We start from the raw sequence: 27,885 nt of genomic DNA, 5'->3' as shown, positions 1-27,885 counted from the left end.
ATATAAATAAAACTCGATGTCGACAGAAAAACAGTATCAACCACAACAGCCTCCACCGGCTTACACAGGACAAGGACCAGATAATGGCAACGCATATGGCTACCCTGAAAGTTATGGGAAAACCGAGACACATTCTGGGGACTCCTGTTCTGGAGACACTTCTATGAATCCTCAACAGCAAGGGCAGCAGTACCAATTCAGAAAAGACGATGAATTTTACAATTTGAACCATGAGGGAGCAGGTGCACCAATAGGCTCATACGCGGAGGTATTTCCTACAGAAGATAACAACAAGCCAAAATTTAACGACTGGCCATTCATTATTGTGTTCCTTTTAACCTTGTGTGGGTTTATTGTAGTCGCCTCTCTAACACTTCGAGCATGGTCTCAAACTTATTCTTCAACAGGTTCCGGAATCTATCATGATTTTGACACAGGTACGCTGAATACTAACTCTGTGATTCTATTGGTATTCTCTGTGGTCATTGCGATCTTCTTTGCCTTCATAGGTATCGTACTTTGCAGAGCTTATCCAAAATTCTTCATTTATGCAGGTATGATAGTCAATATTTTGGCTGCATTGGGAACCGCTATAATGTATATGTCCCTAAAATATTGGTCTGCCGGTATAGTATTCTTAATTTTCACATTTATGACTGCATGGTGTTACTGGGGTATGAGATCCAGAATTCCACTAACAGTTGCCATTCTAAGGGTAATAGTCTTAGCAATGAAGAATTGCCCCCAGTCCTTATTTGTTTCATTCTTTGGTACTATTGTGGCCTCTGCGTTTGCCATGCTATTCTCAACTGTTGTCGTTGCAACATATATGAAATACGATCCAAGTAATACAAACTCTGGTTGTAACGTATCCGGTGGTGATTGTTCACATGCAAAGTTGATTGGTGTGTTGGTAGTGGTCTTCTTTTGTGGGTACTATATTTCAGAAGTTATTCGTAATGTCATGCACTGTACTGTTTCTGGTGTGTTTGGATCTTGGTATTATAGATACAAATCTGACCAAGGAATGCCAAAGTGGCCAGCTATGGGAGCTTTCAAACGTGCTATGACATACTCATTTGGATCGATTTGTTTTGGGTCTTTGATTGTTTCGATTATCGAAACATTTAGACAGCTACTGCAATTGGGTAAACAAGCGGCAATTGCAAGTACTGACAATGCGAATTGGATTAGAATAATATTTTGGTTAATTGACATGTTAGTAGGTTTTATTCAATGGATTGCCCAGTATTTCAACCACTATGCCTACTGTATAATTGCACTTTATGGTAAACCATATTTGAAAGCGGCAAAACAAACCTGGTATATGTTCAGAGAGAAGGGTATTGACGCATTAATTAATGACAACTTAGTTAATGTAGCTCTTGGATTTTACTCCCTATTTGCAAGTTACATGTCCTGTTTGTTTGCATTCCTCTACTTACGTTTCACTAAGCCAGGTTACAATTCAGACGGAGACTTTAACGCGCCATTGATGGCTTTCGCATTTGTGATTGCTTTGCAATTGACAAACATAGCAAATGAAACGATCAGATCCGGCTGTGCTACATTCTTCACAGCACTTGGCCATGACCCCGAGGTATTCCAAGCTCAGTATCCAGATCGCTTTGATGAAATATTCAGGAGTTATCCACAAGTTTTGAATAAACTTACCCATCAAGATGTCTAGACATTTCGACCTTCTAGTAAATCATTAATAATTTTATTTCATTGATATATATTCACATGCCTAATATTTTAATTAATTTTCCACAAACAAATATATTATAATAAGTTTTATTTATTATATCAAAAAGAGTGATTTGAATTAAATATTCTCAAAAACTTAAAATGCTATAATTCTTACCAGATATCAATTCACTTTTTCTGAAGCGTCATTCCCAGTTTAAATCTTATCCTAATCTAGAATTTACATTCTTTCTCAAATACCATTCTACAAAGAATCTCACTCCTTCTCTCACTTTTCTGAAATCCCTTCTATTTAATCCACGAACGACTTCGGTCAATAATCTTTCCTTTTCCTTCAGATCAACGTTACCAAGAGTTAGGCATGCATGTTCTAGCCATCCGACTATTACATCAGGTTGGTTATTACTGCCCTCAAACGCCAACCTGAGACATTTCACAATAGTGCTTATTGCGTCTGAATGAGCACTTGAATCAAATTTGTAAATAATTCCCACAAAAAATGAATCTATTAGTGTGGAACCATTCTTAACAATTACAGTCTCAAGAATGCTCTTTCGCCATTCGTCTGGAACAAGTTCAATAGCCAGTGTAGAAATGGGTGGAGTCTTGAAGCCCCAGGAAATCAGATCATCAATGAAACGAATAATTAAAATATACGTGTCATACTGTTCAATATTTGTTAAGCTCAATTCAGCAACCTTGAGAATTTGTTGTATCAATTCTGTTGAGAAAATGAAATTTTCTGGGTAAAACATCAGCAAGTCAGATATCATAGAGAAAAAATCCATAACCAAATCATGATAATTTTTTAATTCTCTCTGATTAATTTTATTGAAGTTGACCATAAACGTTTGACATTGTGATAGAGCAAAATTCCATACTGAATCTTTCAATTGTGGGCTAACCGGGAAAGATTCGTCATCTCCAAAAATAACAATCACAGAACCAGAGCACCAAAGATATGAGCCAAATCCAGTAGAAGAATAACCCTGGACTAGAACTTCAGCAACAGAAGGCAAAATAGATTCACAGAAGATATGATAATTTTCAAACAGTCTCCTTAAAAACTTACTCGTTCTTTCGGCAATCTGCTCGTCGGTTAGTGCACCATGCTCAATCAGAAGTGATCTTAGTGTTGTCCATATTAATTCTATTTGTGGTAAGAGTGGATCAGCACCTTGAGCAGGATAGTGGAATTTGGGTTTCAGTTCTTCAAATAAGGCATACAATAGGTCGATTTGGTCAGCAATCAATCTACTAAATTCACTTGGATTTTGTTTCCATTTTGGAATTAAGGAGTTTGTCTTATTTAAATTCTGGTCAAGAAGCTTCTGGAACGTAGTAATCAATATGGGCCCATCTTGCTTATTTATAACAGCACTTAAACCTTGGCATAACTCAAATTGAGACTCTATGTCAATTGACTCTTGGACGTTAAAGAAGAATTCTATCAGTTGGTCAACAAAAGAGCTCAGTAATTCGGCACAGTCAGAACAAAAATACATTAAAGCATGAGCAGAGGCTGGTATTAATTCTTTGTCACCTGCACTTGCCTGTTGGAATCCATTTAGAATATATTGTATTTGTAGTTCCAGTGTTTCTGGGTGTTTTGAAGTCCATTCCGTGTACCTACCAAGAACTAATGTGGATGCATAACGAACTTTTGGGTGTTCTGGTAGTGTACATATTATTTGCATGATTTGAGGAAGTAGTTTATTTTCCGTTAAAGATATTTCTTGAGCCATTGTTCTCATAGAAAATAAGGGTGCTTCAATATATTGCCAGCTTGAATTAGAAGAGATTGCAATATTCAAAGCGTCAAGCGGCTGTGTTAGGGCCTTGGAGGTCCCTACGACAGCAGTACAGTCTTTCAGAACATCACCCATATGGTATCTAAAATCCTTGAACTTGTCTTCTTCTTCTTTTGAAGAAAATTGCTCATCAGGGTACCTCAAATGTAGAATGATCCCATTTATTAAGTCTAAGTATAAGTCTGTGTATGCAAGTTTGGACTTCTGATATCTGGGCAAAACCAAATTTTGTCTAAGAGTAAACCAAAATTGAAAGGTGTAAGCAACCACATCAAGATCTGTATTTTTGCATGAAAGCAAAAGTATTACCTTAACTAAAGGTCTGAAAATTTCTGGAGACTTTGATACAAATACAGACCACGCTTCACCTGCTTCTACAAACAAACGCGTTAGTCCTTCGAGTAGATCCGGATCCCAGCTATCATTATCAGCTGAGACAGATTCCAAATCTGGAAGCAGCTTCTGCTGTAATTCTATCAACTTTTCATACAATGCTAAAACCATTTGATCATTTGATGCATCTCTGCTTTCTTTTAGCACAACACACAGGCAATCGACCGCGGCGTCAAATATATCAGGATGATCTTCATTACCATTCAGTAAAGCATCAAAAATTAGGTTCATTAATGGTGTAACGCTTACCAACTGATCAACTGAAAACTCAAAGGACCAAGAACTTATGCACTTTAATACATGATCCAATTTGATATTAGAGTTTCCAGATCTAATATTTTCAGCACAAGTAATCAAGAACTGTAAAACATCTTGTGCAATTGTGTTAATCAGCTCATGTATGCGTGAATTGAATTCATCCTCGGTTAATGGTGTGGAATCTATATCTAGCGTTTCTTCTGGTAAAACTCTCAAAAACCCTAACAATGCTACGGGATATGGGTTTAGCACAGTGATTATTTCTTGAATTGGGTTCTTCCAGTTCAAATATTGGATAGACAATCTAGCCAACGCGACGTTTAATTGTGTAATAACTAGATTATTGTTATGGGAAGTTAGCATCTGAAGTACTGAATCCTTGAAACTTGACAGGTTGTCTCCAAGTTGTGTCAGATCATATGTAACCTTGTTTCTAAGTGTCTGCGCAGCAAAGATTTGTAGTTCCAAAGATTGCTCTGTAGAGTTATTATTCAATATATCGTGACATATCATCCATGCTTCTGAGGATCTTTGAAACTGCTCCAAATATTGCAAAGCTTTGTTCTTCTCATCCTGACTATTATTAGATGATATACATTGTAGTGCCCCAACGACGTTGTTCACTGTTGCCATTGTCGAAAAAACTAGGCGATGAGCTTGTCTGTTATGAATCTTCTATCAATTCTTCAATTCATAAAACCTTCAGTGGGAAGTGTGCTCCTTTGAGTTAACAAGTTTGGCACGCACAGTAGGGAGATGTAGTATAGTAATAGAGTTACTAATATGGTTCTTCGTCGCAATTGTTGGACTAATTGTAACACTTTTTTAGTGTTTGTAACAATATATAGTATTCAATTTCTGTAAATTTTTCAGAATTTTTCAGTTTCTGTGAGCTAGGTTGAAGTGTGATAAAATAGTTAAAAATTGCAAGTAACTAGGATTGTAATCCATTTGATGGGCATCTTAATTTGTTGCAACTGGCTACGTAGTAACTCTCAGACAAGAAAGTGAACAAGTTGGTGGTAAACTATATAGCAGCCGAGAAATTGGTATTGAATTGAGAGATAGGCAATCTATATAACGTGAAGGAGCGTAATGTCCGGCAAAAGTAAAGGTAAGGCTATTGTTCCACCTATAAATTGTATATTCAACCATTTACAGCAACAAACACCTGTGACATTTTGGTTATATGAACAGGTTGGGATTAGGATACGGGGCACTATTCGCGGGTTTGATGAGTTTATGAATGTTGTTATTGATGACGCTGTGGAAGTGCCGATTGAGGCGAAGTCGGGTAGAGAGCTTGTTGATCAAGGCACTAAACTGGGTAGGATTTTATTGAAAGGTGACAATATAACACTTATAACACCGATAGAGTGAAATAGCGCCTGCTGGCGGTAATGTTTGTATATTAGAATATAAAAAAATAATATCTATTTTTCAGAAAGAATAAAGGAATCAGTATATTAATATGAAAGTGCAGTGTGACTATTTACAAAATAAAAGGACTTATAGTAATCAGCAGTGTATGAATTGATATGCGGGTTACTAGTTTTTTTTACAGTTGTCATCCATTTTAGCCTCATCGAGATAATTATTACAAGTCAATTTTAGAGCTGTTTTTCTGTTGTTCCAGTTGAACTTCAAGATTTTCCTTAGCCTTAGTATGTAGTCTGTTTAGTTCACCACTAATGAAATCTTGTACCATGGGTAATCCTACTTCGGATGTGTCATTCCTGGTGTTTGTACCGAAGAATAGATCCTGAGCAAATGCATTATTACCCTTAGTGATGGAGTTCTTAGGTAGCGATTTGATGGAGTCAAAGCTTGATGTTGCAGTTCTGGTGGAGAAAACGTTTTCAATAGTTGCCAATAATTGTTCCTCCGTTGTGATGAATTCACTGGACATGTGATACAGATTCAACAGCTTCTTCAACTTGTTTTCTTGGATCCGCAGTTCCTGTGTTTCTCTGTTATACCTACGTTTCATCTCAAGCAATTCTTTCTCTTCTGGTGTTCGGTCCCTCATTAGTTTTCCTGAAACCATTTCATTCAATGAAGGTATGGTTAGGTCACTTGACCTGGGTTCGTTTAATTCCTCCATTTCACGCTGTCTCTGTTCCTGTACCAACTGCTCGCGTTTCTGGATGAGCTCATGCATCTTAATCAGCCTTTCTTCCTCTTTCCTGAAGGATTCTGCAAGATACTGCCTTCTTAGCTCAGCTTTATTCAGTTTATCCTTAGCCTGTTGCGATCTGGCCTCTGTATCTTTACTAGGAGTGCGGACAGTGCTATCGATCAATTTCTCGACATCGACAAATTCCACCGGTGGAGAAATTCTATGAGAACCACGAGGTTGCAGCACACCAGCCGCGTACCCTACACCTTTCATACCCTTTGGCTTAGGTTTCTTCAATTCATCCAGCAGGTATTTCTGGCCAGTGGTTGGCTTCTTCAGTATCTGTCTCGTCACTGGAAGAGTACCACTCTTCCTATACACACCTTTGCCACTCATTGTCACAAGTATATGCGCTTGGCTTGTTATTATCGAAAAGGTGCACCAAATAGTCTCCCAATTTTAGGAGCTTGCCAAAATAGTCCTGATCAAAACTTGCTATTGAAAGATTACAGTTTCTGAATCTTCGAAGAGGGAATCCCGACTTGGTTCTCGTGATTGTCACTAAGGGAATGATATGATATTTAACCCATAATACCATATGGCTATCAATGTTGCTGATTCCCCTAGGCAAGGTACTGATATATATTGACAGGAGTCTCTGAACTTTGTACTATTATTACAGTGATCTTTCAGTAGGCAGTATCCCACTTTTGGGTCATGATTAAGAAAGTATCTGGCCTCCAAAGTTACAAGCTACCGCGTAGGCATCCGTATCTCTGTTATGCACATCCACAATAGGCACCAACTGAATGTACGTGGACTGGCAGCAGGATTATACAACTACAACGAAATACTATGGTAATATTGGCGAACTGGTTATACTATTCACCTTTGGGCTTAGAGATCACATGGTACGTTATGGTGGCAATAAGGAGGAGTGGAATTTCCCCTTCGAAGCGCAGAGTAGATGAATATAAAGAGGATGAGCGTTGGTAGTCAATTGGAGGGGGTTGTCTGGCAAAGATGGAGTCAGGGCAAGTGAACACGAGGCTAAGATGGCAGGTTTATCTTTTGACAATTACCAGAGGAATGCTCATGTGAGCAAAGTTTCAGGTGCTGATGTGAAGGCTACTTCTACAGGTACTACTATTGTTGGTGTTAAGTTTGCTGGTGGTGTAGTTATTGCTGCGGATACGCGTTCAACGCAGGGACCAATTGTCGCGGACAAGAATTGTGCGAAGCTGCACAGGATATCTCCACGTATATGGTGTGCAGGTGCAGGTACAGCCGCTGACACTGAGGCGGTCACACAGCTGATCGGGTCGAATATCGAGCTGCACTCGCTGTACACCAACCGTTCACCTCGTGTTGTGTCGGCTCTGCAGATGTTGAAGCAGCATTTGTTCAAATACCAAGGCCATATTGGTGCATACTTGATTGTGGCTGGTGTGGACCCTACTGGTGCACATCTGTTCTCCATACATGCGCACGGTTCCACCGACGTGGGTTACTATCAGTCTCTAGGGTCTGGTTCGCTGGCGGCCATGGCAGTTCTTGAATCACATTGGAAACCAGACATGACAAAGGAAGAGGCTATCCAGCTGGCCGCAGATGCCATCGAGGCCGGTATCTGGAACGACTTGGGTTCAGGTTCTAATGTAGATGTGTGTGTGATGGAGATAGGTAAGGACGCTGAGTATCTAAGGAACTACAGAACTCCAAACGTCAGAGAGGCCAAACAGAAATCTTATAAGTTCGAAAGAGGTACCACTGCAGTGCTAAAAGAAAGCATAGTGACGATTTGCGACATTGAAGAGCACGCCGTAGATATTACCGCCTGATGAATTTCTATGATCCACTTTGAATCTAAAGACATATAAAAATTTAAAAAATAAATGGTGGGAAGGATTCCATTTTCTGCATTGAACATCCTTTGTTGATCGATTAGTTTATCAACCCGAATGATTGAATTTTCTAGATATAGAGTATTGGGCATGTACAACAGCAAGGTATTTTGCCAAAGAAGTATAAGAGTATATACTCTCAAAATAAATTACGAAAAGACTAAAATTATATTTCCACTGTACCATATTCTTAAAGCATGTCTTTAGGATATAAATTTAAATATCAAGTAATTTTTATAAGACACGACAAAATAGTGTTAGTCGTTACATAGGCATTGTTGCCACTTACAATAACTAATCGTAAGACTACATTTTTTTCATCCTCTTTCTTATTCTGCGACAGCAACTTCAAGCTCTCTTTTCTTTAATCTGATCGAATGTGCGTAAACTGAAAAAAATTGATCGAAATCATCTAAATTGTGCAAAATGCAGCTTTTGTACCTGAAATCCTTTGGACCATAATAGATTCTTGGAGCATTTTAAGCAATATTCTCAAGAGGCATTATATTGTCGGCACTGATTCAGTGGCTGTAGAAGCATGGCTAGTAGTTGTTAAGAATATTGGAATTTATATTAGGTAAACGGAAGCAATATAGAGTATTTGGAATATTATAGAGGTAACGGAGATGGCGACGTCTGGTGGTTTGCAACGGGAGATGGAGGATGCAGCTAATTCGATAGAATCTCTCCGAGTGAGTGATTTGAAAGCTATCTGTAGGAGTATCTCCTTGGGCGTCACCGGTAGAAAGGTGGAGTTACAAGATAGAATTAAACAGTTTATAAAGCAATCTATGGCAAAAGGTCACATAGATCCATGGAGACCTAAAGCAATAAAAATATTAGCGCAGAAGGCAATATTAAATGAAGACTTGCCTCAGTATGAGCAACTGTGGTTGTCGCTGAGGACAGGTGCTTTTGCACATCCTGTTGCGACTGGTCACGCTCCGGCGGAAACCTTAGGAAGAGGAGCTACTAACATAATGGGTGCGAGTGCAGTACGACCTAGTGATGTCAATCCATATCAGATCAGCGCTAGTCATACTGCTGCGACTCGCAGCACTACTGCTAAGAGTCGGAACCCGAATTTAAAAGATCCATTTACATGTCGTGCATCTATATTCTACAAGATAAAGAAGATGATACCTGGATCGGGACTAAGATTGAAACAACATAACGGTCGAGAGAGAAAGATTACCAGTTTCAAACTAAATGCGTCTGATTATGATTATATAAAGCAAAATCCGAATCATAAAGTATATTTGTTCTGTGGATTATTTGCATCACTGGAGTCAGGTGGTGATAAATCCATTGAGTTCCCACTCCCGAATGAGATAACTATTAACAACACTGTTCTAAGGGAAAACTTGAAAGGTCTTAAAAATAAAAAAGGTACTGTTAAACCGGTTGATATCACTGAACATATTCGTCCTGCTGGTCAGCATAATGTGTTGGAGATAATATATGTTTATGCAAAGGTGGATTACTACATGTATTGTTGCACTGTAGAAGAGAAGACGCCTGAATTTCTAATTGATTCGATTAAAGATAGACAAGTAATACCAAAACTAGAAACGCTACAGTATATTGATAAAATGATGAATGATGAAGATGACGAGTTTGTAACAACATCTACAATTATGAGTCTACAATGTCCAATATCTTATACAAGGATGAAACTGCCTGTAAAAACAAGAAAATGTGATCATTTACAATGCTTCGATGCTTATTGGTTTCTACATTCACAAAAACAAGTACCAACATGGGAATGCCCAGTGTGCTCAAAGGAAGTTGATTTGAATTCACTTGCAACGTCAGAATATGTACTAGAGATTTTGAAAAACACAGATGATGAGGTGGAACAAGTAGAAATTTCAGCTGATGGGTCGTGGAAACCAATTCAAGAGGAAGAAGAAGATCATCGACCTCAGTCTGGTGCTGTAGGAATGAAAAGGTCAGCAAGTGATAACGATGAAGATGAGAATCTATTACATCCAAAAAAGAAACATACTGAAGAGCCGGTTGTGATAAGTCTTGACAGTTCTGATGAAGAGGACCTTCCATTAAACGAGACAATTAGAGCAAACTCTACAAGGGATTCGGAGACTAATCGGTTACCTAACGAATCCGTTTCCAGAAGTTCTACAGTATCTAATAGCAATTCTGTTGTAATGAACGGTGACTCTGTTCTTCCTGGCACAGAGATAGGACAAACATCAGGTGATGATAGTGCCAGAACTACCACAGGCAATCATATTAATAGCACGGTTATTGAAAATACGACTGTTAGTAATGGGGAAGACGTAACTGTAACCGCTCTAGCATCTAACCAACCACAAACTCCTGTGTCAGAGCCTCCTGTTGTGAATAATGTTGCCGGTAGTACTTCTGGGGACTCTGTGGGGTCTTCGCCTCCAAGGAGAGCCTCTAGACTTGAGAGAAGGGGTTCGGTCATTTCCACAACGGAAAACCTCTTAGGATTATCCGGCTCACCAGTACAACTAAATAGTATTACTACTAGCACACAGGATCAAACAGAAACAACACAGCAGGCCAAAGATACAGAGCAAGAAAAAACTCACCAACAAAAAGCTAACAAGTCGATATCAGCGCCAACTCCAACAACAGAACCTAGTCCAGCACTTCGTGATATACCAGTTGTTGAGAGGAACATATTTAGCAAGAGAACAAATGAACCTCAGTTAGTCTCTCCATTCATACCAAAGAAACCCTATGCATATCTAGCAAGAAGAAGACAACAACCTCCGGCAGCATCCCAGCCAGAAAAAATGAACACCTCCAGTTCCAGCACGGGACCATCTGCAAGCTTTAATTCATCCACGCATGCATCTACCTCGGTATCAGATATAATAGATCTCACCTCAGATGATTAATGGCAAACGGTAGACTTGTTCAGGCATATGAAAGAAAGTCAATATCCACAACAAAGATAAACCTGATCTTTTGTAACAATCACGAAATTCTACACTTGAAAGATGTACTCATTCATGTTCTCTAAATAATGAACGTAATAGTGTAGTTTGCATATAGAAATAGCATTAAATTACAAATGTTAATGTACTAATTTAGACCGCGGACAATGCTATATATAAAGGAAGCCTTATTTGAACAAACGTACATTGCTCGTTATTCAAAATCATACTTTACGTAAGTGGGGAGGGGCCATTTCTCCCCTTAATCATCCTTAATCTACGTAGATCACAAGAAGTGCATATTACGGCTAGCAATATCGAATACCTAATGCTTGGCGATCAAAAGTAGTTTATACAGCGTTTATGCATTGATTCAACAGTACATTAGGTTGCAAATTGTTCAGTTTTGATTGGACGGTATTTAGGTTGAGATAGCGAAGTAAGCAAGCAAAGCATATAAGATGTCATCGAGGTATAGAGTTGAATATCATTTGAAAAGCCATCGTAAGGATGGGTTCATTGACTGGATTAAAGGTTTATTGGCAGCACCATTTGTGTTGCATGCTGTCTCACATGATGGTGATGATAATGATGAATTGGCCACTACTCAGCGTGTGAGATCGCAGTACGCAGAGATTTTCAAAGACATTGAATCTCTGGTTTCTGATAAGATCTTATTTGATGAGAGAAACGACCAATATAGACAATATATTGAATCCAATGACGTTGAAGAAGTCATTCCACTTGGTCAACCAAGGTTGGACTTGCTGGTACCTACAATCGGTACTTTTTTCACTCAGTTGCCTTTGGAAAAGGCATTCTTATGGGAAGACGCTAGAAAAGCTATCTCTTCTAGAAGAATGGTAGCACCTAGCTTTAATGATATCCGTCACATTCTTAATACGGCACAAGTGTTCCATTTCATCAAGCAGCGTAAATTAAAGAGCAAAGACCAATTGAGAATGTGTACATTCGATGGTGACGTTACACTTTATGAAGATGGTGGTTCAATTGTAAATACTAATCCAGTTATCCCGTTATTGGTTAAGCTATTAAGTGAAGGTGTGTGTATTGGTATTGTCACAGCAGCTGGTTATGATGAGGCAAAGACATATGAAAGTAGACTAAACGGGTTGATTACCGCTCTAAATGGATCAGATCTACCATATGCCAAAAAAAGAAACTTATGTGTTATGGGTGGTGAATCAAACTATCTCTTTAGATACTATGAAGATGGTGAAAGTTTTGGATTTGAAGCCATCGATAAGGAGGGGTGGTTACTACCTCGCATGTGTACATGGTCTCAAGATGATCTCACTCAAACATTAGACTTCGCCGAAAAAACTTTATACAGGTTAAAGAAAAGGTTGAATTTGCCGGAGGAGGCTATTATCATGAGGAAGGCCAGGGCTGTTGGTATCGTCCCAGGTCATTTCAAGGATCCTGAGACTGGCAATATGGTTAAGATACAGCTAGATAGGGAGCAATTAGAAGAAGTGGTTCTGACTCTGCAAAACTCACTTGAAGGATTTGCACCTGCACAAAGAATTCAGTACAGTTGTTTTGATGGTGGTAGCGATGTTTGGTGTGACATTGGTGGTAAAGATTTAGGTGTGAGAGCACTTCAGCATTACTATGATCCAGAAAATCCAATAAAGCCCTCACAGACACTACACGTTGGTGACCAATTTGCTCCAGTTGGATCGGCAAATGACTTCAAAGCTAGACTTGCTGGTTGCACTCTGTGGATTTCCTCACCAAAGGAAACTGTTGAATACTTGCGCCGCCTGATTCATGATGAGTAATATTTATCATACATATATGGCGTCTGATAATATAATATTGTATATATGATGACTTTTGTAATACGAGTACTAATTTTAAGAGATACTAGCTAAGTGAAGCCAAATTTTATGTTTTGTGCACAAAATCTCATATTAAGTCTCACAAAGTGTACTTATCAGTGGTATAGAAGATTCAGTCAAGTTGTGTCATAGTACTACAAATATTGATCACTATGCATGAAACGTATGAATACACTAATTTGCTCCTATAGTCTTCCGTAAACAGAGGTAGTACCAGCATAGCATTTAGCTTTGTATACACCTATTTAATGTGGATCTCCTTTATCACAATATTAATCAATCAAAATAGCTACAGAAATCACTGATTTATTGTAATATTGTAACATCTGTATTTTGGGAAATAAAAGGATACCATTTAAATACTAAATATATTTGAATGGTATATACGCTAGCCGTATTACCATCTCCGTCGTATTATCATCATCCCACACGTTAAACTTGAGCACTGTCTCGCAAAAATTTTTGAATGAAGACAATGAAAAACAAGCAAAATAGGAAGCTGAAAGAGAGACTTTGTCAAATTTAGTTTTAGATTGTATTCCTTGAAACTTAGCGGCACGAAGAGATTCCAGGAGATAAACCCACTAGTTATTCAGTAAAAATATCGGTTGGGACCATACATTCTTTTGTTTTATCTCTCCGTCCTGAATACATCGTTGGCTTGCCTGTTCAAAAGAGAAGGAAAAACAGAAAGAAAAATTTGCCTCTCAGCTTTCCACTCGGATTATTAAAGTATTTGAGCCATTAAATTCCCATAATAGTGGTTAGATCCAATATTTGATTGCTTATACATTGACTTTGTCGATTTTATCGAATTTATTTTATTGAAGACAGTGTCATTTATCAGTTGCTTCTTTTAGAAGAAAATAAAAAACAGAACAAAACTTAAAAGCAACTCGAAAGAAATCAATCATGTCAGCCGACAACGAAGACTATTATGATGAAGATCCTTATGGATTTGAGGAAGAGAATGCCCCAATCACAGCAGAGGATACTTGGGCAGTCATCTCTGCTTTCTTCAGAGAGAAAGGTCTGGTGTCACAACAGTTGGATTCATTCAACCAATTTGTTGATTATACTCTACAGGATATTATCTCAGAGGATTCCACTTTGATTTTGGAACAATTAGCCCAACATACCACTGAACAAGATAACATTAGTAGAAAATATGAAATAAGTTTTGGTAAGATATACGTTACGAAACCTATGGTGAACGAATCTGATGGTGTTACACACGCATTATATCCACAAGAAGCAAGACTGAGAAACCTGACATACTCTTCTGGTTTGTTTGTAGATGTTACTAAGAGAACTTACGAAGCAGTGGATGTCCCTGGTAGAGATTTAAACTATCAACTAATTGCCGAAGAATCTGAAGAGGACAGTGAGAGTGGTAAAGTCTTTATTGGCCGTCTACCAATCATGTTGAGGTCCAAGAATTGTTATTTAAGTGATGCCACCGAATCTGATCTATATAAATTAAAGGAGTGTCCATTTGATATGGGAGGGTACTTTATTATCAATGGTTCCGAGAAAGTTTTAATCGCACAAGAACGTTCTGCAGGTAACATTGTTCAAGTTTTCAAGAAAGCAGCCCCATCTCCAATATCACATGTTGCCGAAATCAGATCTGCTCTTGAAAAGGGTTCCAGATTTATCAGTACATTGCAAGTTAAACTGTATGGTCGTGAAAGCAGTTCAGCTCGTACCATTAAAGCAACTCTTCCATACATTAAGCAGGATATCCCAATCGTTATCATTTTTAGAGCACTAGGTATTATTCCGGATGGTGAAATTTTAGAACATATTTGTTACGATGTCAATGATTGGCAAATGCTGGAAATGTTAAAGCCATGTGTAGAAGATGGTTTTGTTATTCAAGATCGTGAAACAGCTCTTGATTTCATTGGTCGTCGTGGTACTGCGTTGGGTATCAAGAAAGAAAAGAGAATTCAATACGCCAAAGACATTTTGCAAAAGGAATTTCTACCTCATATTACCCAGTTAGAAGGTTTTGAGTCCAGAAAAGCCTTTTTCTTGGGTTACATGATTAATAGACTGCTATTATGTGCTCTTGACCGTAAAGATCAAGATGATCGTGACCATTTCGGTAAGAAGAGATTAGACTTAGCAGGTCCATTACTTGCCCAGCTTTTCAAGACGCTGTTCAGGAAACTAACCAAAGATATCTTCCGTTACATGCAGAGAACAGTCGAAGAAGCCAATGATTTCAACATGAAATTAGCTATTAATGCGAAGACCATCACGTCAGGTCTTAAGTATGCTTTGGCTACTGGTAATTGGGGTGAACAAAAGAAAGCTATGTCTTCAAGAGCCGGTGTGTCACAAGTTTTGAATCGTTATACATATTCCTCAACACTATCACATTTAAGAAGAACAAATACACCTATAGGTCGTGATGGTAAACTGGCAAAGCCACGTCAACTTCACAACACTCATTGGGGTTTGGTTTGTCCCGCCGAGACTCCTGAAGGTCAAGCTTGTGGTCTAGTGAAGAACTTATCACTTATGTCTTGTATCTCTGTTGGTGCCGACCCTATGCCTATTATCACATTTTTAAGCGAATGGGGTATGGAACCTTTGGAAGATTATGTTCCACATCAATCTCCGGATGCCACTAGAGTGTTTGTTAATGGTGTCTGGCACGGTGTTCACAGAAACCCTGCTAGATTAATGGAAACACTAAGAACACTAAGAAGAAAGGGTGATATCAATCCAGAAGTTTCTATGATCAGAGATATTAGAGAACAGGAATTGAAAATTTTTACCGATGCCGGTAGGGTATATAGACCATTGTTTATTGTTGAAGATGACGAAGAATTAGGTCGTAAGGAATTGAAAGTTAGAAAAGGTCATGTCGCCAAGTTAATGGCTACTGAATACCAAGATATTGAGGGTGGATTTGAGGACGCTGAAGATTACACATGGTCTTCCCTATTAAACGAAGGTCTTGTAGAGTATATTGATGCCGAAGAAGAAGAATCTATTTTGATTGCCATGCAACCAGAAGATCTTGAACCAACTGCAGTTGAGCAAGATATACCTAAAGAAAATGTCGATCTTGCTAAACGTATTAAGGTCACTCATCATGCCACAACATTCACCCACTGTGAAATCCATCCATCAATGATCCTTGGTGTCGCAGCATCTATTATTCCATTCCCTGATCACAATCAATCTCCTCGTAATACTTACCAATCTGCGATGGGTAAGCAAGCTATGGGTGTCTTCTTAACAAACTACAATTTCCGTATGGATACTATGGCTAACATTCTATATTACCCTCAGAAACCATTAGGTACTACTCGTGCAATGGAATACCTAAAATTCAGAGAATTGCCTGCCGGTCAGAACGCTATTGTTGCCATTGCATGTTATTCGGGGTATAACCAAGAAGATTCCATGATTATGAACCAATCATCTATTGACCGTGGTTTATTTAGATCTCTGTTCTTTAGATCGTATATGGATCAAGAGAAAAAATATGGTATGTCCATTACTGAAACTTTTGAGAAACCTCAACGTACTAATACATTAAGAATGAAGCATGGTACATACGATAAGTTAGATGAAGATGGTTTGATTGCACCAGGTGTCAGAGTGTCTGGAGAAGATATAATTATCGGTAAGACAACACCTATTGCACCGGATGAAGAAGAACTAGGTCAAAGAACTGCTTACCATTCGAAGAGAGATGCTTCTACTCCTTTGAGAAGTACAGAAAATGGTATTGTCGATCAAGTTCTAATAACAACGAACCAAGATGGTCTTAAGTTTGTCAAAGTACGTGTTAGAACAACTAAGGTTCCTCAGATTGGTGACAAGTTTGCTTCTCGTCACGGTCAAAAGGGTACAATCGGTATAACTTACAGAAGAGAAGACATGCCTTTTACAGCCGAAGGTATTGTCCCTGATCTGATTATCAATCCACACGCTATTCCATCTCGTATGACTGTGGCGCACTTGATTGAATGTTTACTAAGTAAAGTTGCTGCATTGTCTGGTAATGAAGGTGATGCTTCTCCTTTTACTGATATTACTGTTGAAGGTATTTCCAAACTACTAAGAGAACACGGCTACCAATCTCGTGGTTTCGAAGTCATGTATAATGGTCACACTGGTAAGAAGTTGATGGCTCAAATTTTCTTTGGCCCAACATACTATCAGCGTTTGAGACACATGGTCGACGATAAGATTCATGCCAGAGCTCGTGGTCCTATGCAAGTACTAACTAGACAACCAGTAGAAGGTAGATCAAGAGATGGTGGTCTAAGATTCGGTGAAATGGAACGTGACTGTATGATCGCTCATGGTGCCGCAGCTTTCTTGAAGGAAAGATTAATGGAAGCTTCCGATGCTTTCAGAGTACATATCTGTGGTATTTGTGGTTTGATGTCTGTTATTGCAAAACTAAACCATAATCAATTTGAATGTAAGGGTTGTGACAATAAGATCGATATCTACCAAATTCATATACCATATGCTGCCAAATTACTATTTCAAGAATTGATGGCTATGAATATCACACCTCGTCTCTACACCGACCGCTCAAGAGATTTTTAATCAAGGTAAGTGATATTAACCAGAGGATATGGCATAATTCTCTAAATTTTAACTTATGATTACCACATTTAAAACATCATTTAATACCTTATCAGGCTACCACAACGTCCTGAAGACTGCATAGAATTTTGATAGATGCATTTGCATGCTCGCAATAGTACATATATACCCTCATAACACCGAGTTGCTTACATCACTATCAAAAACATTACTGATGAGCTATTTCAGGAGTTGAAACTATAACAGTTTTTACTCATCTTTACTCCAAATGACCCGTATATTTAATATATTAGCTCAAAACGATATTGCGCCGTTTCAAGTATTATTTGGAAAGAAGTTCCAGTCTGTTAAAGCATGAACTAGATTTATCTGTCTGCTTAATATTTTCTATATAATTTCATTATAGAAACTTATTCTGTAATATAACGAAAAAATCAATAATATCATTACTTAAGATCTGGGTTTCACCAAATTATCTAATAAGCAAAATCATAATCATTTTATATATGTACAAGTTTATTTAAATGATGGAGGAACACCCAAAGAATGTGAGAAAAAGACCTCATTTTTATTTAAGCTTGGTGTAATCACACCTTTCTTTGTTGGTGATATCAAATTGGAATATGTTAGGATGGTATATCAACAATAAGAGTATATCATAAGTCTGGCTTATCATTATCAAGCTTCTTGTGAAACCTGTGTACGCTCTTGCCTAGATTCTATTAATTTCTGCACCTTTGGCTGTTTCAAGGCATATGCAGTAAAATTGTCACCGTAAGGATGCTCAGCACCATCAAATACTTTCAGTCTTGCTAGTCTTACTTTTCTAAGTCTATTTTTGGGTAACATACCAGATACAGCTTTCTTCAAAAGTTCACCGTAGCCTTTATTCTCAGCCATGGTCTTCATTGTTGTTAACTTTAAATTACCTGGTTTAGTTGAATGCGACCAATAAGTCTTTTGCTCAAACTTCTTACCAGTTATACGCACTTTCTGACAATTAGTCACAACAACGTAATCACCACAATCCTGAGATGGATGATATACTGGCTTGTGCTTACCTATAAGTGTCACCGCGATAGAAGAGGCAACCCTACCTAATGTTCTCTTATCCTTAGCCAAATCAACATGGTGCCATAGCCTGGCAAACGCTAGCCCTGTGTGTCCAACTTTCTGAGACATAGTCCTAACTTATCTTATTACCTTAGTATGAGCAGTAGAAATATGACGTATCCCAAGCAGCAGCACAGCTATGTTCGATGCTATTCTTATATGGGTAATTCATTACAGTTCACACACTTAATGTATTGAATAGCACTTAGTCGTTGTCTTCGAGGGCCATCCTAATGCTAAGAAACATCGAGGACTTACTAATCGTTACATATGATTTTGATTTTTCAAGTTATAGAGAAGAACAAAAGTAGCCAGTTTTACATAATTCAAACGGGACCTATGAGATTACTTTATACTACATTTGAATAGTTCAGATTTTTTTGTTCAGTTAATTATAAGAGACTACTGCATTTTAAATCATGACAAATTCCGACTCCACACAGGTTGTATTGGTAAGTTTGAGTGGGTGTTCAAGTAGTGGGAAGACCACGATAGCGAAGCTGTTGGCCCGAATTGTGCCTGATTTGACTTTGATTCATGAGGATGATTTCTTCAAGCATGACAAGGATATTCCTGTCAACAGTAAATATGGCATTCAGGACTGGGATTGTGTTGGTGCCTTAGACTTTGATTCATTCAGAGCAGAGTTAGATAATATACGACACACTGGCAGAATTGATGCAAAGCTTATACACAACAATAATGTTGATAGCTTAGATAAGTTTAATCTAAATGAGGCGTCTTTACAACCTATCAGAGAAAAGTTTGAGTCACTACCTGACAATCTAAGGATCGTTTTAGTCGATGGGTTTTTAATATACCACGATAAGAGTGTAGCTTCTAAGTTTGACGTCAGGTTATTGATACGTGCTCCTTATGAGACATTAAAGAAAAGGCGAGCAGCTAGACCTGGATATCAGACATTGGACTCCTTTTGGGTAGACCCACCATACTATTTTGATGATTTTGTATACAAGAACTATAAAGAGGCCCATGCACATCTTTTTATCGATAATAATGTGGAGGGGCAATTGAAGTATGAGCTAAATGATTCTATCAAGGACTTCAATAATGATGAGGATGTGCAAATATCAACTGCTCTCACCTGGGTATCAGATCAAATCGTTAACTACTGTTCGAGTCTTAGATAAGAGCTCTTAACTATAACCGCTAGCATATCTCTGAATCATAAACATTCTTAACTAGGCTTATCTAGTAATTTAATTTGACCGTTTACACATAGAGCAAATGCCACCCACTTCACTGCTCTGTTTTCTTTCACAATAATATTCTTTGTGGCAGATTGTCATAGGGCGGTTCATGCGCCTGCTTTTTGTTCCCAATTATCAAAAAGGAAATAATATCATGACACGTTACTTTATTTCCGCAAATCAAGTGTTAGATTGAAATATGAATTTGGTACTAGCACCAAATGCCGACGATCAATCGTAGCACTGATTATACCATTCGTGGTCCTATGGGAAATTTGCATCTCAATCCTAAAAAGTTTGTGAGAACACTTTATGCTATTCCCTTCAATGTTGAGAATAGCAGTTCTGAATCATCTTTAGACATTTCTTACATCACTCCTAACCTATTAGTTTGCTCATATCCTGTTACCAAGTATCCAAAATTGCTTTACCGTAATGGTTTGGATGAAATTGTTGAATATTTGAATAAACACCACGGAAAGGGAACTTGGAAAATATTTAACTTCAAAGTCGAAAAGAACGGTTCTGACTATGACGATATTGACATTAAAAATGCTGATGATAAGACATTATATTTTCCAAATTACCAAAGGCCAAGCTCAACAAGCTGTAGGGGACAAAGAACCACAACTTTAAATGGGATTAATTCTCTAATCTGTAGGAAGGGATGGTTGGATCATTGCCCTCCACCATTTCTGTTATTACAGGAAATAATCGATGACATGAATCTACATATTTCGCAATCTGAAAGCAATGTCGCTATTCTTCATTGTCGTATGGGGAAAGGAAGATCAGGAACAATCAGCATTGCTTACATGATGAAATACATGAACTGTCCATTCGAAGAGGCCAAAGAACTCTTTATGGAAAAACGATTTAGAATGGGATTAAGCAAAGGGGTGACTATTAACTCTCAAATTAGATACATAAGATATCATGAATTGTCTCTGTACTACGGTATAAATTGCAATAGCATGATAGTAGATCAAATAAAGATGTCACGGTTCCAACTTGAGTCCATAACGCTGCAAGCAATGTCGGGAATACTCTTCTCTCATCCGTATTATACTGCCGTGAAGATTTCAAAGTATAATAATAACAGAGACGGCTTAATAGACCTTATTTCAGTGCAAACACCCGAACAAGTATCAACCACCAAGGCATTATATTTTAAGAATAGTAAGAATATTACCATAGATATCAATGTGCCTGTTGAAGTGAGTGATATCAAAATAGAATTTTCACTAGTAGCTCGATCCCATGCAATGTCTCACAGAATAACCACATTAGCATCAAACTCGAATTGCTGGCTCAACCTTTACTGGGAAACAGTGAGATGTAGTAAGACAAACTCAACAAATAACTTCTTACTGAATGAACTGCGCCATGAACAAAACAATGGCCTGAAATTTATTTTTATAATCCGTTGGAATGAATTAGATGGCACTTCTGGAACCCGGAGTAAAGGCTTACGCCTCTTCTCATCGTGCATTCTGAAATGGTCTTTATTGTGACAGTAAAACCACAATACCTGTAAACTGATATTTCTTATACCAATGTTATGTCTTTTCTATAGGTTTATTTCATGAATAAACACTTTCAAGAGTTTATTTCACTAATAGTATATGTAACTGCGATTGTCTTGAGATTGCACAAACAACTAAAGAGATATATAATTACCATTAAAACATACTCATGCTTTAAGGTATGCCTCTTGAATAAGAACCAGATTCGCTAAACTTCAGCATCTAACCTTTATAATAGTATATCTGAATTCTAACTTTTTTCATGTTAAAGCTGCTAAAATCACTTTCGCAGGAATTATAGATCAGAAGATACAAGGTGCCAAAATCTGAAGTAAAATCGCTTTAAATTACAGATTCGGTTGGCTACTCTGAACTAACGGGAACCACTTTAGTCTTTTATACTGGTTCTTTCAAGGAGCACACTCTGTGTAGCGTATACATATTACTTTAATTATACTCGCTATCGGTGTTCAGCTGCTAACTGTGGCAGTTTAAATATACACACTAATATGACAAAGAAGGCTAAGGTGCATCTACTAGATCGAGATAGTGAAGCAATTGGAAGATCACAGTCCCTGGAAGATCTCAAGTATGCAAGGAAAACTGGCGGAACTGATACATCTTTTCAGCATTTTATAGATGATATACCTACTGAAAACAGGGGAGCATCAAGTTACCCATCTTCACCTCGAGCTAAAGGTGCTATAGACAAAGGAATATCAGATTTAGATAAAATGCTGAGGAAAAAGCTTGATATTGTGAGTTCGGTTCTTAATGTACACAATGAGGAGAGTTCAATCAGTAATTTAGAAAATGCCAATCGATCACCTTATTTAAACAGGTCCCTAATAGATACTGATTTGTCAAATATCGAATTAAGTCCGTTAGATTTCGGTCAGTACAATTCTAATCCTATATCTGGCGATCAGTTTGGCGACTCTGACTCAATTGATGATGACAATGATGATGAAGAATTTCAGAATGTTGACGAAATCGACGGACCTATAGTATCTAATCCATCGAGTGATTCCGACTCAGATTCTGAGATTATAGACTACAATATGCCTGTCAATGCTGCATACAGAAGAAGTTTAGAAGAATGTGCTGAAAAGATTACCAATGAATGTGGATTCAAACCAAGTCTTCAGCCAAGAGTTGAGTGGTACCTGGAGGATTCAATTAGTTTGGATGATGAGATATCCGACTGGTTTACGTTAGCCGACTATTCCAGTTTTACACATATACACAATGCATTTATTAAGCATATTAACAATGCCGAGGCTTTTCTAACTGACGAAACTATAGCTCAATTACACATTCAAAAACTACTCAGTAATATGAATGATAATGATGAATCTATCGTCATGTGCGTTGCGTACATTTCATTTGGCTTATTTGCTTTTGTTGAAGGAAAAGACGATCATTTGAAATATATTAAAAGGAATAATATGCTCCTGGCTGAACACCTTCCAGAAATACTTAAAAAATTTATAGAAATTGCAGATTGCTGTAAAGACTCCTCCACTAATTTAAATTGTTATTCGAAGTCACTTTTGTATTTGTCTTCGGTAATATACTTGATAACATTGCAATGCATAGTATTTAGGTGCAACAAAGAACAACAACATATTGTGGACAAAGTCATAGGTAACTTTGATGATGCAGGCATACTTAGTTACTTAACAAAATATATCGAAGCTTGGCGCTGGAACAGTCGTCTATCAATGAGAATAAGAAATATAATAATGCTTCTTTCAAAAGTTATACTACTCCAGTTTGGTGATATTAGGACTTATAAGAAAACCAAAAAAGACCTTTACAAATATCATGGCTTGAGAAAAATAGAAAATCGAAAAAACAAATGGACAATATCACCCTTACAATACGAGGCGTTCACCTCGGATATTGTCACAAGATACCCGTCCTGTAAACTACCTACTACTAATCTGCCAAAGGAGTTTGACAAATCGAATTCGCTTTCACAATTTTTAGAAATCCCAAGACCAAAATCTAAGAATGCTATAAATATTACTCTCAATGTTCCAGAACAACATATTGCCACACCTGCTCCTTCACCGCCTTCATCACCTCAACTCCTACATTTTAATGAAACATCAAAAGGTAGGAAATCGTTTCAAACAAATCTACTGTACCCTTGCTTATACCCATCAGACAACGAAGAGGATATTGATGAGTTAGATAGGCGTTTACACTCAGAGCTTACTCCGAAACAGACCTCTGAATCAAAAATACCATTCAGCATTGAAGAAGCCGCAACAATTCTGGCGGAAAATTTACAAATTAAATTGACTACAAAACAACTTTGGCATGAGAGAGATCTTTTTATGGCAACGGAGCGTGGATGGGAGGAGGATAATCTTACCGATCCTTATGATTATTCATCACTTACCGGTACAGCTAATGAATCCCTGAAGAGAATGATTCGGGTGGATAATTTTTACAAAGAATGCTTTACAAGTTTAAACTCTTTAGTGTTTGTCCTGTTACAGACCATTGAACTAAACTTAACTAACCAATTTACCTCCAACGCTGAAGATGTAGATGAGAATACTCTGCTTCCCCAATTGGAATTAACTAAGGCTAAGGAAAGCTCACTGAAGAGCTCTGTTGAGCTATTGTTCATGCTTATGAAGTGGTTTAAGTTAAGCCACATTTTGAAATTTGAACAACTAGGTGTGATATTGTATGATTCACAATTCATAAATATCTGTAGTGCAGTACTAGGCAAATACTCTGACATCTATGGGGACAGGATTTTCAATAGAATAATAACATCGAATAAATCGTTTTGGTCTGAGTGTTCAAAATATAATTTTGAATACAAGAACTCCTTTAGATATGTTCATCAGGTACAGAAGGCGGTGAATCTTGATTTTTTGCCATCGCTGGCATACTTGCTGCGGATTCTCCAGAAAGTAGTTGGAAACAAAACACAGAGAATCAAAGAACTACCCCAATCTATTGGAACCATAGTTAAAAAATACTATCACATCTTCAATCTGGATATTTATCACCCGCTCCTTAAAATCATCAAAGAACTAACTCCATTCAAGAACAAACGTTGGAAATCTGAACATATGGAGCTAATTTCAGGAGTATTCCTTTACGAAAAGTTGGAACTAATAGATAACTGGGTAGCTGGTAAGGACATCACTGGCGAATTAAGTGATGCATATGGACAAGAAATTGCCTTAAGAGCCCTGCTACAATTTTATAACTTCGAACATTACCAAGTAGCGATGGAAGATCTAGGTTATCAAAAGAAAAATAATTCAATCGCTAGTTAGGAGAATTTCATGCACATACCATATTAGCAGTAGTATAAATCCAATTTAGAGGATAGCTCATCCTAATATAACTTTTGCATTTTTCTAATTCTATAATTTCATATTTCAGGTATTCCTAATATTACAATCTTACTCGTTAATCTAGTGTGTGTTCTGCTCATTATTCACGATACTTCTTTTTGTGTGTCGCGTAAAATCAGGAAATGTTAGCTCTTGACGAAATGGTAAACAAATGGATCGGGATCAGTGAGATGAGCCATGCATTTTTAGCTAATTGAGCACCACAGTTACGGTAACAGTCGACCAGCGGCAATCACCATAGAATAAGCAAACATATCATTGACCAGAACCTTTCTGTTATTATTGAAGGTCTCTCACATTTGAGCATAACTCGGTTCACTTGTATTGTATGACCATATTCATATCACAAATAGGATTTTAAAGGTACCCCGATAGCCCTAGCTTGGATTTAAATTTTGTCACTATTGAAAGTATAATAGTAGAGGGTCCAATTACTCATTTGAATTATATTTGGTGAATCAGCATTGTTGCATGGAATTGGGAAATAGCTTGTCTCTGCTACTGGAGACATATTTACCTCCAGAGTTTCCTGACACTGTCATACAGCTATTTGCAAAAGATGTTTTGTTTTTACTATCATCACCCTATAAGAATAAACAACAGCTGAGTAAATTAATTGAAAACTTTCAATCAAAAATACCAGTAACCCTTCGGCATAGAAATACATTGCCAAAACTATTATCATCTTTGGAACCATTATTTTCCATGTCAAATGAACAAGAGATGCTCAATTATGTAAATGAGTTACAAATGGAATACTCAGATAATCCTAATGATCAATTTATATTAAACAGGCTCAACATCAGTCCATATGATGGAAACCTGAATATGGGCAGGCCTGGAAGTCAATATTCCGAATCCTTTGAAAACCTTGATCGCTATTCCGAAAGGTCAATGCTATCTTCTCAAGCTTACAATAATATAGGAAAATCTCCTAACAGATTACCATTAAGATCTTTATTAGAACCTTACATGAAAAACATGATAGATGAGCAGGAAATCATGAAATCAATACCATTTGTTCTGCTAGGTACTACATCTGAACTATTTGATATTGAATATGACAAAATAATCATACCGTCTAACATCCCGAATTCTGAAAGTGGTATTCTTCATTTGATTTTTGAAGCTGGACTTTTGTACAAAGAGCTAGGGAATTTGTGCGATAAATATAGACGAATGCCAATATCTCCAATGAAGAAAGCATTCATAATAGCAGTGGGATCGGAACTGAATACATACAACGGTTTAATAAATCAACTTGCATCAAATGATAAAATAAGTACGAACAATGGTGTCTATGTTTCCATTTATGATAGCATTAATAAGCTAAGAGTCTTCTATTCTATCATGCTAAAATTTGAGGGTTTGACTGGAGATCAACTGCTATCTTTGTTAGAACAACTGCGACACCATGGTGACTTAACAATAGAAAACATAGCAGACAAACTGTTTAGCACATTGCTAACTTTGTACTACGACTATTTGTCTCAGTGGCTTACATTAGGATCGATAGACAATACTAATAATGAACTCTTTATCGAAGTAGAGCAAGAAAATACAGATGGTGAAGTAATCTTTAAATTGAATACAGATAAGATTCCTTCATTTCTAACATACATGCAAGCGAGACAGATATTCGTAATTGGTAAATCTTACATTTTTGTCCAAAAATACTGTAAGGAACTTGAATACTCCAATGAATTTTCGAACAGATACAAACAAATATACGACGGTCTTAGAAAGAACGGCATATCCATCGAATTTATTGAAGCAGTTAATACACAGTTTAAAGAAATTGTTAGTTACATTGATACCATTATATGCACAAAGTTTCATTATCATGATGTTTTGAAGACGCTAAGAAATATTCTTTTAATGGGTAGAGGAGATCTGATCAATACATTAATAACAAAATTAAGTTCAGCACTAACCTCCTCATCAGATCTACTTTCTGACTATTCTTTGACAAGGATTCTTCAAGAATCAGTACAACAATCGTCTTTAAGAAGCTTAATTAATCGTGGTGACAACAACTATATTATAAACAAGTTAGATGCACGTCTCCTCGATCTGGGCCACGGCGCCATAGGTTGGGATGTTTTTACCTTAGACTTCATTGTCGATAGGCCATTGTCATTTGTACTGAATGTTAATCGTACCAATGGCAGAAAGGAATACTTAAGAATATTTAACTTTTTATGGAAGTTGAAAAAGAATCAATTCTATTTCGAAAAGGAGTCTAAGCGGACAAAAGAAATTTTGCGAACATTTAGAAAGTTTCCTGAATTCAGTCCTGTAATGGGAGATATCACGAAACACATATCAAAATGCTCAATTCTTCTGACGCAGTTGCAAATATTTCACACAAAATTAGACAATTACTACCTTCAATATGTCATTAATGAAAGATATCTGGATTTAGAAAATGAATTAAGTGTGATATTTGACAAAGAAAAAACTGACAATATCAAGGTGAAGATCAATAAACATGGTGAGAAAAGGGTAAATGGAGTATTGAAGCCGGATATTAATATTCTTAACGAAGGAAGAAAGCACCTAGGTAATCAAAATCTTCGGGACATTGAGCAGTTAGATAACACTCATAATCAATTCCTTGGAAGGATTTTGGCACACAAATTATTATCGACAAATTCCGGAAACAATCTTGGAGAACGCTCTAACAAACCATACCCAGCAACTGTGATTGTAATATTGAACAGCATTGCTGAGTTTCTTGTAAAGTACAACGAATTAAATGAAATTTCATACAAGATCTATATGCAATTAAGTTTGGAGCATCATCCAGAAATATCTGTACATCTTCAAAGCCTAGTCCACACAATCAAATTGTTGTCCAAACAGTACAGTCATTGTAAGGAGCAGATTTCTACACTTTGTGATGACTTAAGGGCGGATGGAGACGAGGAACTAATGAGATTGAGTAGGCATTTACGTTGATACAACTATGCTCTCTATCATTTGAACCGGTTTTTATTTCCTTTTTTGAGATCCATACAATTTTGCATTGTGATATTGCCTGACATTGTACCAAATATAAATTTTCAACTA

The 27,885-nt window shown here is 37.3% G+C and overlaps 13 protein-coding genes across 13 annotated transcripts; 10 read left to right on the top strand and 3 right to left on the bottom strand.

Moving 5' to 3' along the window:
* Nucleotides 1-16: 16 nt before the first annotated feature.
* On the top strand, nucleotides 17-1,690 carry PNS1 (Pns1p; the record flags this gene model as incomplete). Its single annotated transcript, XM_448965.1, has 1 exon — nucleotides 17-1,690. The coding sequence occupies one exon, from the start codon at nucleotides 17-19 to the stop codon at nucleotides 1,688-1,690; it is 1,674 nt and encodes a 557-aa protein (XP_448965.1).
* Nucleotides 1,691-1,913: 223 nt separating this feature from the next.
* Nucleotides 1,914-4,805, bottom strand: MTR10 (mRNA transport regulator MTR10; the record flags this gene model as incomplete). Its single annotated transcript, XM_448964.1, has 1 exon — nucleotides 1,914-4,805. One exon carries the CDS (start codon nucleotides 4,803-4,805, stop codon nucleotides 1,914-1,916), a length of 2,892 nt encoding a protein of 963 aa, XP_448964.1.
* Nucleotides 4,806-5,267: 462 nt separating this feature from the next.
* Nucleotides 5,268-5,552, top strand: SME1 (mRNA splicing protein SME1; the record flags this gene model as incomplete). The annotated part of the gene is made up of 1 exon (XM_002999542.1): nucleotides 5,268-5,552. The coding sequence occupies one exon, from the start codon at nucleotides 5,268-5,270 to the stop codon at nucleotides 5,550-5,552; it is 285 nt and encodes a 94-aa protein (XP_002999588.1).
* Nucleotides 5,553-5,769: 217 nt separating this feature from the next.
* On the bottom strand, nucleotides 5,770-6,687 carry PET123 (mitochondrial 37S ribosomal protein PET123; the record flags this gene model as incomplete). The annotated part of the gene is made up of 1 exon (XM_448963.1): nucleotides 5,770-6,687. The coding sequence occupies one exon, from the start codon at nucleotides 6,685-6,687 to the stop codon at nucleotides 5,770-5,772; it is 918 nt and encodes a 305-aa protein (XP_448963.1).
* Nucleotides 6,688-7,346: 659 nt separating this feature from the next.
* PUP1 (proteasome core particle subunit beta 2) lies at nucleotides 7,347-8,132 on the top strand (the record flags this gene model as incomplete). Its single annotated transcript, XM_448962.1, has 1 exon — nucleotides 7,347-8,132. One exon carries the CDS (start codon nucleotides 7,347-7,349, stop codon nucleotides 8,130-8,132), a length of 786 nt encoding a protein of 261 aa, XP_448962.1.
* Nucleotides 8,133-8,821: 689 nt separating this feature from the next.
* On the top strand, nucleotides 8,822-11,086 carry NFI1 (SUMO ligase NFI1; the record flags this gene model as incomplete). Its single annotated transcript, XM_448961.1, has 1 exon — nucleotides 8,822-11,086. One exon carries the CDS (start codon nucleotides 8,822-8,824, stop codon nucleotides 11,084-11,086), a length of 2,265 nt encoding a protein of 754 aa, XP_448961.1.
* A 500-nt stretch (nucleotides 11,087-11,586) lies between these two features.
* Nucleotides 11,587-12,930, top strand: ISN1 (IMP 5'-nucleotidase; the record flags this gene model as incomplete). Its single annotated transcript, XM_448960.1, has 1 exon — nucleotides 11,587-12,930. The coding sequence occupies one exon, from the start codon at nucleotides 11,587-11,589 to the stop codon at nucleotides 12,928-12,930; it is 1,344 nt and encodes a 447-aa protein (XP_448960.1).
* Nucleotides 12,931-13,902: 972 nt separating this feature from the next.
* Nucleotides 13,903-17,574, top strand: RPB2 (DNA-directed RNA polymerase II subunit RPB2; the record flags this gene model as incomplete). Its single annotated transcript, XM_448959.1, has 1 exon — nucleotides 13,903-17,574. One exon carries the CDS (start codon nucleotides 13,903-13,905, stop codon nucleotides 17,572-17,574), a length of 3,672 nt encoding a protein of 1,223 aa, XP_448959.1.
* A 678-nt stretch (nucleotides 17,575-18,252) lies between these two features.
* MRPL23 (mitochondrial 54S ribosomal protein uL13m) lies at nucleotides 18,253-18,756 on the bottom strand (the record flags this gene model as incomplete). Its single annotated transcript, XM_448958.1, has 1 exon — nucleotides 18,253-18,756. The coding sequence occupies one exon, from the start codon at nucleotides 18,754-18,756 to the stop codon at nucleotides 18,253-18,255; it is 504 nt and encodes a 167-aa protein (XP_448958.1).
* A 350-nt stretch (nucleotides 18,757-19,106) lies between these two features.
* Nucleotides 19,107-19,838, top strand: NRK1 (ribosylnicotinamide kinase; the record flags this gene model as incomplete). The annotated part of the gene is made up of 1 exon (XM_448957.1): nucleotides 19,107-19,838. The coding sequence occupies one exon, from the start codon at nucleotides 19,107-19,109 to the stop codon at nucleotides 19,836-19,838; it is 732 nt and encodes a 243-aa protein (XP_448957.1).
* A 281-nt stretch (nucleotides 19,839-20,119) lies between these two features.
* TEP1 (putative phosphatidylinositol-3,4,5-trisphosphate 3-phosphatase) lies at nucleotides 20,120-21,412 on the top strand (the record flags this gene model as incomplete). Its single annotated transcript, XM_448956.1, has 1 exon — nucleotides 20,120-21,412. One exon carries the CDS (start codon nucleotides 20,120-20,122, stop codon nucleotides 21,410-21,412), a length of 1,293 nt encoding a protein of 430 aa, XP_448956.1.
* A 521-nt stretch (nucleotides 21,413-21,933) lies between these two features.
* On the top strand, nucleotides 21,934-24,732 carry FAR11 (Far11p; the record flags this gene model as incomplete). Its single annotated transcript, XM_448955.1, has 1 exon — nucleotides 21,934-24,732. One exon carries the CDS (start codon nucleotides 21,934-21,936, stop codon nucleotides 24,730-24,732), a length of 2,799 nt encoding a protein of 932 aa, XP_448955.1.
* Nucleotides 24,733-25,284: 552 nt separating this feature from the next.
* On the top strand, nucleotides 25,285-27,774 carry SPC98 (Spc98p; the record flags this gene model as incomplete). The annotated part of the gene is made up of 1 exon (XM_448954.1): nucleotides 25,285-27,774. One exon carries the CDS (start codon nucleotides 25,285-25,287, stop codon nucleotides 27,772-27,774), a length of 2,490 nt encoding a protein of 829 aa, XP_448954.1.
* Nucleotides 27,775-27,885: the final 111 nt, after the last annotated feature.

The sequence above is a fragment of the Nakaseomyces glabratus genome, chromosome L (assembly GCF_010111755.1).
Source record: "Nakaseomyces glabratus chromosome L, complete sequence".
NCBI classification, from domain to species: domain Eukaryota; kingdom Fungi; phylum Ascomycota; class Saccharomycetes; order Saccharomycetales; family Saccharomycetaceae; genus Nakaseomyces; species Nakaseomyces glabratus.
Note: the sequence above shows the minus strand (reverse complement) of the source record. Positions and strands in the feature narration are given on the sequence as shown.